General features: G+C 45.5%; 1 protein-coding gene and 1 pseudogene across 1 annotated transcript; both read left to right on the forward strand.

Annotated features, from left to right (window-relative positions):
• Positions 1 to 7,674: 7,674 nt before the first annotated feature.
• LOC144167349 (uncharacterized) lies at positions 7,675 to 8,293 on the forward strand (annotated as a pseudogene).
• A 331-nt stretch (positions 8,294 to 8,624) lies between these two features.
• Positions 8,625 to 10,639, forward strand: LOC144163850 (uncharacterized). Its single transcript, XM_077694532.1, has one exon. The coding sequence runs from the start codon at positions 8,633 to 8,635 to the stop codon at positions 9,482 to 9,484; it is 852 nt and encodes a 283-aa protein (XP_077550658.1). The 5' UTR covers positions 8,625 to 8,632; the 3' UTR covers positions 9,485 to 10,639.
• The last annotated feature ends 545 nt before the right edge of the window (positions 10,640 to 11,184 follow it).

Here is an 11,184-nt window from a genome sequence, read left to right on the forward strand (position 1 = left end):
AAGATTACTCACGAGCTAACGACAAATCTGTGCTTGAATATCTAGAAATATGTCTTGCTGATTTCGACGGTGATGACGTTTGCAACCTATGGGACCGGTTTAAGGACAAGTGCCATTACTGCATTGACAACTTCATACCGAGCAAGCGCAAAAAAATTCACAAGCGTACACCCTGGATAACACGTAAAATCATTCATTTGAAACGCAAACTCAAAAGATTAAAGAAGAAGAATGCACAGCCTGACGTCATCAGAGAGATTAAAAATGCCTTGCAAAACACAGTGCGCTGCTCAAAGGATTACTACTTTCAAACACTCCTGCCAAACTTCATGAAAAATGATCCTGCTAAATTTTGGCATTATATAACTGACAAAAAGCAGCCTGTAAGGGAAATGAAAGTCGATGGTGACCTAATTTCTGACCCTGGAATCACTGCTCAACATTTTAATCATTATTTTCACAGCGTGTTTTCTCCTGCGCGAACGTGTCCACTGTTTATATTGGATCCTGGCATTTATGACGCTGATTTTGTATCTTACTCTGGTGTACTATCTATGCTGTTAAATTTGAAAACCAAGTCTTCTTGTGGTGCAGACCAAATTCCAAACGTTTTTTTACGCATATATGCCGAACTACTTGCTAAGTTTCTGGTTGTAATATTTCGCACTTATTTGTCCACTGGGAAGCTGCCGAGTGACTGGAGGATTGCTCTGATTGTTCCGGTTTTTAAAAAATGTGACCGGTCCAGCTTTAAAAATTACCGTCCGATATCTTTAACGTCTCAATGCTGCAAGATCATTGAACATATTATTTCCAAACAGATTTTTGAATTTCTAGACGAAAATGCCGTACTAACAAATTTTCAACATCGTTTTAGAAAAGGTTATTCCACGGTAACACAATTGGTGACAATAATTCATTCGTTTGCAGCGTGTCTTGACAACAATGGCCAAATTGATGCTATATTTTTAGATTTCAAAAAAGCTTTCGACAAGGTACCACGTGACAAATTAATAGCAAAACCTGAAAACATTCACATTCCGGATATTTTTGTTTCTTGGATTGCAGCCTACCTATCCAACCGCCAACAGCTTGTAAAAATTAACGAAGAACAATCTCAGTGTCTTCCTGTCACCTCTGGGGTTCCACAAGGTAGTATTTTGGGACCATTGGTTTTTCTGTTGTATATTAACGATTTAGTAACTGTCGTTGACCCTACTGTTCAAATTAGATTGTTCGCTGACGACTGTGTTTTGTTTCGGGAAGTCCTAATAAGTACTAATGATCAGAACGAACTCGAGAAAAACATTGAAAACGTGCGTAAGTGGTGTGTACAATGGGGAATGGAATTAAATTTGGAAAAAAGTGTATATCTTTGTGTAACAAGAAAGAAAAACCCCAGTGAACACGTGTATAAATTAGGATCGTCTTCACTCACACAGGTTGACAGCTATAAGTACCTCGGCGTTACATTAACAAGCAACTTATCATGGAACTTGCACATAGATAATATTTGCTCGTCTGCCTTCCGGAAATCATGCTTCCTAAGATATAAGCTCAGAAATTCCCCTCCAAACGTTAAGCTTCTTAGTTGTTTTTCTTTCGTTAGGCCGAAGCTGGAGTATGCGAGTATCGTGTGGGACCCCCATACTAAACAAAACATTAAGAAACTTGAAAGGATTCAGCGGAAGGCCATTCGGTTTGTTTATTCTAGGTTTTCGCGAACGGACTCCCCCACAGACCTAATGCTAGCTAATAATATTCGTTCCCTTCAAGATCGTAGAAAGAAGTCCCGCCTTGATTTTCTGTCTCTTTTATATAATCGCAAACTTGCCCTTGATCCAACCCCTTTTCTTTCTCCATTAAACACAAGACCGACAAGACATCACCAACCAAATGCACTAACTCCGTACTTCGCGAGAACGGACACGTTCAAATTTTCGTTTTTTCCGCGCACCATTTCAGACTGCAACCAGATAACCAAATGAAGTACTTGCGATACTGAGTAACTGTGCATTGTTTTTTTTTTGTGTATGTTTTGCTGTATTGCTCTTTGCATTGTACCATGCCCTCCTGCTTGGACCTAAGTGTGGTCCGCAGTATGTATTAAATAAAAAATTAAATAAATAAAAAAAAATTCCCCGCATTTCCCCGAGGGGAAGAATGTGAAAGTGCGAATGCACGAGTTGAATTTGCGCGGTTCGGTAATGTTCGCGAAAGAGAGATCACACACACACACAACTACAAAGGAAGAAAGATGCATTTATTCACAGACACCTATTTGTGTTGTCGTTGTACTTGATTGCTAGAGCGGATCTCAGCTTTGAAATTTCGTGTCAGTACTCCTTTAAGCGGGTGCATTAGCCCTTCTCACGCTCGATTCCTGGCCAATCCCCCACTCCTGGCCAGGCAGCGCGCGCCCATCTCCCCCAGTTGCTAGGGAAGACGAGGAGCGCGCGCACCCGCAGCTGTTGCTATGCGGACTACGGCGGCGGACGATTCAGGCTCGCTTAAGAAGTGCATTCGCACTTAAAAATAATATGTAGGCTGGTTTTTGTTAAACAAACACGCACCAGGAACCGTTGAATAAAGCGGCCATGAGCGTCAGTTCGCCCCGAACCCCAGAGTTTGTTGTGTGCATTTAGATCTCCAACTAAGATAAATGGTTCAGGAAGCTCATCCACGAAAGACTCAAATTCCGAGGTAGACAATTGATGATCCGGGGGTACGTATAAGGTTTATACCGTAATCAAAAATCATCACGCGGACAGAAACTGCCTCAAGGCTGGTGAGTAGTCTAATGGACTGCGATGGAATGGATTTTCGCTTCACAATGGCAACCCCACCAGATGAATGAGCAAAGGCATCTCTATCTTTCCTGAAGACAGTGTATTGTTTCAGAAAGTTACTCTGCTTGGGATTCAGGTGCGTCTCTTGGAGGCAAACAATACTGGGTTGATGTTGATAAAGGAGTTCATATACATCACCTAAGTTTTTATGAGACCCCTACAGTTCCGTTGAGCTATGTTTTCAACAGCAATTATGAAATAAAGATTATAAAAATGTAGTTGTGAATTTGCGTATTTTGGTTCATGTCAGCGAGTCTTGTTTAGGGCCTGTGCTACGAGGAGGTTTTTTCCCACGGCCAAAAGTGCTGCGGCGCTCATTTTGCGCCTGCTGGGTAGGTTGAGATGTCGAAGTGTCCATGCCCTCGTCTCGCAATTCAGGCGGCACCGAAAGGGTGTCCTTCCGACATCCACCTCGTGGATTGGTTCCTGAGGTCGCCGCAGGCTTCTTGGTTGGAACCTGCGGTGCGGGAAGGGAAGGAGTATGTGTAGGGCCCCCTGTGTTCATGCTCCCAAAGCCCTCGGGTGTCATGTGGGCCAATGGAGCTGGACTGGAAGAGGCCGGACCAGTCCCAACAGCACCCGTCATCACGTTCTCCACGGGCTCCGCGGAAGTTGCGGTGGGGTGCTCGGCTGTGGATGGCAGCCCAGCAAGAAGAGGAACCACCAGGGCCTCTGCTGTAGAGGCAGGAGCTGGTGGCTGCTCAGAGGGGGTTAATGACAGCGACACATCAGCTAAGCTGCATTGTGTCGCAGTACTGACCAAATGTCGCCCCAAACCACGGCGGGCGGCGTCTGCATAGGATGCAGCCGAAAAAATCTGCTTTTGGCGTGCTTCAGGGAAACTTATAGTTTCGGTTACTTTGATCTGAATGATCTCTTTTTCTTTCTTGAAAGATGGGCAAGATCGTGAGTATGCAGAGTGTGAGCCACTGCAGTTCAGACATTTCATGATTGTGTTTTCCCAGTCATCAGAAGAGTGATCATTTTCGCCACATTTCGCGCAGGTGAGCTTGCCACGGCAAGCCACAGTTCCATGACCGTAGTGTTAACATTTAAAGCATCACCTCGGGTTTGGAATGTAGGCGCGTACACGACAGCTAACGAAAGCTGCCTTCACTGTCTCGGGCAGGGTAGAGCTAGCAAATGTTAGGATGATGTGCCGGGTCTTGATCTCTGCTCCATCTCTTCTCATAATAATTCTACGGATGCCAACAACACCTTTGCCATGCAGTCCCTCAAGGAGATCATCATCTGTCTCATGGAGGAGTTCTTTGTCAGAGATAACACCTTGGACAGTGTTTAGCGTGCGGTGTGGCGTAACGGTGACGGTCAAGTTGGCAATTTTTTCTTGCTTCAAGAGGTTCTCGCTTTGGTTTTTTCGCATAACTTCAACAAGGAGGTCTCCAGAGGGCATCTTTTTGGCATCGTAGTCTTTGCCAACAATGTTTTCAATACACTTGGCAATTAAGAGTACTGACAGGTCGGTGATAGGTTTTTCGTCGTTCGAGTGCACAACTAGGTACTTGCTGAAAACTGCCTGAGGTGGTTGGGTGCCGAGTACTTCGGTGCGACCCCTTTTAGGAGGTCGATCAGGGTGTTTTTCGGGAGTTGAGAAAATAGCCACAGAACATAGAATCATTCGGTGGCAAGGCCAGTCGCCCACCACCGAGCCCAACAAGGGAACGTGGCTTTGAAGCACACGTTAACTGTACCTCACCACTATAACCCTATGGTCGGAATCTAGGGTGATGTCCTCGCACAGGGTTAACCCTCGCCGCCTAGAGAAAAAACGGAAAAATGGGGAAGAGAGAAGATGACAGGACAGGGTTAGGAAACAACGTAGGAAAGGGAAAGAATGGAGAAGAGGACAGGAAAAGGCGACTTTGATTCCCCCAGGTCGGGTCAGACTGGGGGCACCGTCTAAGGAAAGCGGGGGCCGAAGTGGTGTGTTGCCGCTGCCAGGGGGCCATGAAGATCTAAAACAACAACAACCCTGGCTTTGGCTCAACCACCAGGATGCCCTTTTCTCCGGACACGGCAAAGCCACGCACAGCCGAGGGCGTGGGTGGGTCCAACCCACATGGGCCCGGGGTCCGCGGTGTCGCCACTACTATCACCTTGAATAGACAAGGCGCCCCTGCGGGGGAGGCATAAGAATGCTGCGCATTAGTAGACGATTCTCTGAATTTATGTATATTTTAAGTTGCCTCGTTTCATTCGCGCTTCTGTTATTAACGAGTTATATTATTGCACGCGGAAGCGCAAGGTCGCGGTTCAGCATTTTCAACATTTTTAAGGCAGTTCACCAAAAAAATAACACTTGGGCTTGAACGCAGCTTTGTGCATCGGAAGTTTAGACCATATAAAACAATGCAACAAATAAATGGGTTGCAATGGCTGCAATTGCACTAACACATTTGTAATTTGTGCCCTTCTCGAACATCTTCATGAACCCACTTTACATGCAATGAGGTTTTATCTTCATAATTTCAGTGTTTTGCCACCTGATTTATCAGGCCTCAATGCACATACCACGAAATAAAAAAAAACTCCCCATATTCATAATGTCATGTTGCAAGCAAAGCTGTAAAGCAAGTATCTGTATACCTTAAACCAATCCGGATCTTGAAGTGATAGTCTACTCATACAAGCTTGGGACACGAACAGAGAACTGAGTTGGGTGTGTAAATGTAAAGTATTTATTCATTCTCGAATTATTGAGCATTCACAAGTGTGAGTTGAAAATTACATAAATGACACCATGTCGAAAACGATGTTTACTTTTTATTTGATATCCAAAATGCAAATGTGAACACAAAAGACTTATACTGAAATAACAAATACAAATATTAGCTGATTGCCATTATGGAACACACAAATGAAAATCTCTTTTTTTGTGGAAGGGCAAATAACGACCTGTCGAAATAAAATTATTGTTTTCATTTATAGAATTTTCAGCAGCTTGCTGCTTACAAAACAGGGAGGAAACTCGTCTTTTTTCAGGCTACTGACTGTATAACGCCCAACGTTTGGCCTAAAGCTGACGGGTATCTCAAGTCCTTCATGTAATATAATACCAAACAAATAAAAAGTACATTCTCTGGGCTTCAATTATGGTCTAGGTACACCACTTCCGATGATGTAGATGGCCTTTGTAGAATCCCCCCAGCAATCTTTTGCCCGGGAGCTGCTGCTTCGGGAATTTCGTAGCACTGGAATAGAAACAGCGTTGTAAAAATTTCAAAAATCTTGAGTTACGGGTAGCATTCTGTTGTGTTTGCACTGCGTGAAGAAAAGAAACGGCAGGTGAAAAAGGGACAGGGTACAAAACGGTGGCGTTATTTATCGGCGGTAAAGCAGTATAGCCTGAAGGGGGGCAGCTAAGTATCACAAACGCGTTAGCAGATATGTGAAAATATCATAAATAAGGCTAGTGCATCGCTGTAGTTTAGGCAATTATTTCTTTCTTACTGCTTGTAGATTAAACGCACTCCAAAAGGACGTTTTCTTCATATACATAGGAAGGCCGAGCGCTTTTTCAGTGCAAAGGCATGAGAGAAAACGTTGCCATAATTTTATATGACGGAAACACGTCAATTGCACGTCGAAAAGAAAGTCTGTTCGCTGTTACATGCGGAGGGTAATGTGCCCTAGTTTATTTTTATGAAACAATTTCCACCAATAGTATGGCGCAAAACATTTTATTCAAGATGGAACAAAACTGCCAACAATATCTTTTGCTAAAGCATAGGTAAATTCGCGCACCGAGCAACAGCCAGCTCATCTGTAACAACATTAGAAGCCACCGCTTCGAGCGACCTCCACGCCGGCGGCGCGCCGCGTTTGCGCTGCCAATGCTATCATGTTTCTGCAAACCGCGAGTTGACACACCAGACAGACGACAGCCGTGGCGAACATAACTAGATGGGGCTGGTGTTACTCATGAATGTTGCTTGATGTGAAAACTGTACCACTTAAACGCACCGTAATGAAATTTGCAAATCACCACAGAATCCACACTACTCAACGTGCCAGAAAAGTCACCAGCCGAAATGACGACGCGAAAACCTAGTTACGAAAAAAAACGTTACCTAACTTTTTGCTACGCCTACCAAAAATGACAAGCAGTGGCCATGGAATACTGAAAAATACAAAATTCCAACTGGGTTCTATGTGCCTTGACGTGAGCAATGAAACGCGTGTAAAAATGCAATTTCTTTATGGCATCACGGTTGTCAATACGGCAACGGAAGTACCTCACATGTGCAAGTGTTTTCATTTTTCGCCTGGATCCCAAAACGGCCGCCGCACTGGGAAACTGAATCCTCTCTAAAGCACGTCAAATTTACCGTACGGTCCCGGGAATCGGAGAACGGTGTTGGCGCGGGCTTCTTACGACGACGAAATAGGCATAATTTCCTGGCCCTTACAGTTGTCTGCAAACACTAATTCTTACAGTCTGCGCCCCCCACCCGTCGAAAAAAAAATCCAGGGACTTACCTACCCTTTGGTGTTCCACCGGGCTATGCCGGCAGTACACATACCAGCCGGCTTAACATGGCGCCGCTGCTTGGCTTGCGTTCCCGGGGGCCCTGATAAACCCATCGCATTCGCAGTTGTCTCCACTGTTACACCGAGCTCGAAGCACACATTTGATGTCAGTGGAAGCGAACGTGGTCAAGAAAGTGTGAACACTGTCGGCGCAGTTTACTATACATGGCTTGCACTGACGTCACGGCGAGGAACCCTGGGATACCATTCCGCCATGCCGGTGCAGTGGTGCAGTCAGCCGTAGCGATCGTGCGTCCACTGCCAGCGCGTCAAAATGGTGATCTGTGCAATTGTTGGATGTTCGAACCATACATGTTGGACCAAAACAAAAACTTTTTTTGTTTTGGTCCAACAAACAAAAACTTTTTTCGCCTTCCGAAGGTAATCGAGCATCAGGGCGACCGCACGAAAGAGCTATGTGTGAAACGACGCAGTCTGTGGCTGGCGCGGATAAACCGCGCCGATCCCAACATTAAGCGGACTGGCATACGTGTTTGTGGCGCACACTTTGTAAAAGGTAAGCCATCAACCTGTGCGCGATAATTATTTATCTGTGAGACTTAGAAGCACTACGGAGAATCTCGTTTTTAAACATGCCCTTGCGTCCGTAGGCAGACCGTCACAGCTGTGGGAGGAGGCGGACCCCGACTGGGCCCCGACGCTGTTACTCGGCTACAGCGCGAAACAGGGAGATCCCGAACGCCACGCTCGCACGACGACGGAACCAGGCCCGTGCAGCTGACGCCGAGCGTAGAGCCTGGGCAATGGCAACAACACAGACGACGCATCCGGACGCAGCTGCCGTTTCTTCGTCGTCGCCGGCGCCAGCGGAAGAAGGAGTCGGGGTAGAGAACAGTGACGAAACAGGCGAGCGTTTTTTCGCCAACACGTAAATGTGGGCTTGTTAGTTCGAACTGTGAAACATGGTTAAGTAGCGCGATAAAAACGGGACAAAATTAGATAACACAGGACTAGCGCTAGTCCTGTGTTCTCTACTTTCGTCGTCGTGGTTTGAAACCGAGCGTGTCAAAAGTGGAGAGAAAGTTTTTTTTTATCCGGTGGAGTACCGAAGATGTTGAATCTCCGCATGCTTATTTGCCAGTCCCGTCGCCAATAACTCCTCTCCGCATCTCAAGCGAATTTTTCGCGCTGCTTGATCATCCATGCAACAACTTAATTTTGTTCCAGGGATGCCAGTCCAGACAGACTTGACAATGAGTGACATTGAAGCCATGGAGATGGAGTGCTTATCCCTAAACGAGCGCCTCTACGCTGCGCGAAATGAAAACAAGCTGCTGGAGCTGACTGAAGATGCGCTGAAATGTAGCGACACCAAAGTTGTGTACTACACCGGCATGGCGAATTTTCAGATCCTTTACGCACTGTTCAACGTTGTAGCGGAGTTTGTGTCGCATAACGCTAACAACAGCTTGCTGAAGTTTCAGGAGTTACTGCTTTTCTTGATGAAGTTAAAGCTACATTTGCACATCACTGACCTTGCTTTTAGGTTTAACGTGTCAGAGGCCACAGTGTCGCGCATATTCGACAAATGGCTGCATGCTGCCTACTGCCGCCTTAAGTCTCAGATATTGTGGCCGTCTAGAAGTGTTGTGCAACGCACAATGCCTCAAGCCTTCTACGCTTCTTTTGGGGAAAATGTTGCAGTCATCATTGACTGTTTTGAGATAAAGATAGAAAGGCCTTCATCATACTTGCCCCGAAGTGAGACATGGTCTCAGTACAAATGCAGCAATACGGCAAAGTATTTGATTGGCATTGCACCTCAAGGCATTGTTAACTTCATCTCTGAAGGCTGGGGAGGGCGTGCTAGCGATAGACACATAACAGAGCACTGCGGTCTTTTGGACAACTTACTTCCGGGCGACGTAGTTCTTGCAGACCGAGGGTTCAATGTGTCTGAAAGTGTGGGCTTCTACTGTGCGAGACTTCACGTGCCAGCGTTCACCAAGGGCAAGAAGCAACTGTCGGCAGCAGACGTGCTAAGCACCAGGAAACTAGCCAATGTCAGGATTCATGTCGAGGGGGTGATCGGGCTGATCAGAAATAACTATGTAATCCTGTAGGCCACGCTGCCCATCGACTATGTGGTTTGCCGACCTGGAGATAATTTGACTCCACTTGACAAAATTGTTACTGTTTGCTGTGCCCTTTCTAATCTGTGCCCTTCAATAGTAGCATCACTAAAACAGTCTGCTAATTGAGCAAGTGCTTTCCGTTGACGAATGACATGATATCGTCAGCTGTGATTGGAAACATTCTTTTTAAGCGAAAACGCCCGTGTGTACGAGATTTTGGCGCACGTTAAAGATCCCCAGGTGGTCAAAATTAATCCGGAGATCTCCAGTCTCCAGTATGGTGTGCCTCATCGCCTGCGTATTGTCGGCTCGTTAAACCTCATAATCAATAGAGACTTTTTTTACTCCAGTTATTTTACTTATAATTTGAATGCAATGGAACATGTTGTACCGACTATGATTTCAAACAGCAGCAAAGTTATGGTTCAAGTCAAAGAAAGGAAGATATATCCCACGTGGTTGTGCGTTTGAAAATTAGTTGGGCACTAGTTAGTTTTCAGCTGTAGAAACCTCGTCTGTATATTATTATTGCACTACTTTGTTGTGACACTACAACACAAACTGGAATTTCTACAGTGCCACTGTGGTTACGCTTGAATTTTGTAGTTCTGTTTCTGCTGTTTGTTTTGTTCGAAATGTGTAGAGCAGCATTCTCGGCAGAATGCTCTTTTGCCAGCCAACGACTCTAAAGTGGCAAGGTGACCATTTACCTTTTTGTTTGGATCTTATGTGCTACTGTGATTCAGGCGTACCATATTCTGTGTGTCGTGCATTACATTTACAACTCTTCGAATTTACAAATTTGTGCAACTGCCCTTGCCACTGCACGTGATGTGACTTCTTGAGATTCATTACTTCGGTGTTGTTTGTAGGTTGGCAGTAATACAATTATTGTACAATGCAGTTTCAACACATTTTTGTATTGTGATGCTACGTGTGTTCAATGTTGTCTGGCGGTCATGTGCAGAGTGTTCGTTTTGAAAGAAACATGGCACTGCGGGCTTAATAAAGAAGTCAGTGTATGAAGAGGTGTCGGCAACAGCTCGTCGCTCGTATTAGCCCACCGCATCCACTCAGTTACACTTGAGCGACAATTGTCGCTGTCGCTCCACGTGGTCCTTTATTTTAAGACTGCAAGCTCGTTCTACATTCCAGTTACAAGAAACATTAGCGTGCTCTTTTAGCAAATTTCATCAAGATAGGCTGCTGCTTCACACTGGCAGGCACAGCTGTGGTGAAATAAACTGTGGAAGCCTGACATTAGTCCTTGTCTTATTTGCACTCGGCACAAAACCATTTCTTCTCTTTTGGTGCCCGTTTCAGTCCGCCACAGGAGAAATGAAACCACTTGTAGCTGCACGCCTCGTTGTCGCAAGCTACCATCTTGCCTGTGTCCGGTCCACGACAGAAGCAGTACTGTACTGTGTCTGCTGGCTCTTCTTCACGACTTCTGTCTTGCCTCGTGTAGTATCGGCTGAGCAACTCGGGCAGAATGACGTTCCGGAAAAACTGTCTTGCGGAAGAAAAAATGTTTCTGCAAAACTGATCATTGCGTCTCACTCTCTCGATGTGCAGCACATTTGGTCCCCACACCACAAAGTCGCAAAAGTCAACATGGCACACTGTCATCTGAGTCTGAATTTGGTAGTAGTACGCATGATTGTCCAAAAGCTGAAGTTTTCCGCCAG

Source organism: Haemaphysalis longicornis, unplaced genomic scaffold (assembly GCF_048455015.1).
Source record: "Haemaphysalis longicornis isolate Haplotype H1 unplaced genomic scaffold, Haemaphysalis longicornis Haplotype H1 scaffold_1, whole genome shotgun sequence".
NCBI lineage: Eukaryota > Metazoa > Arthropoda > Arachnida > Ixodida > Ixodidae > Haemaphysalis > Haemaphysalis longicornis.

What these genes read in the sequence shown, in the direction of transcription:
- LOC144163850 (XM_077694532.1), top strand. Translation starts at nt 8,633, where the DNA reads ATGGAGATGGAGTGCTTATCCCTAAACGAGCGCCTCTACGCTGCGCGA.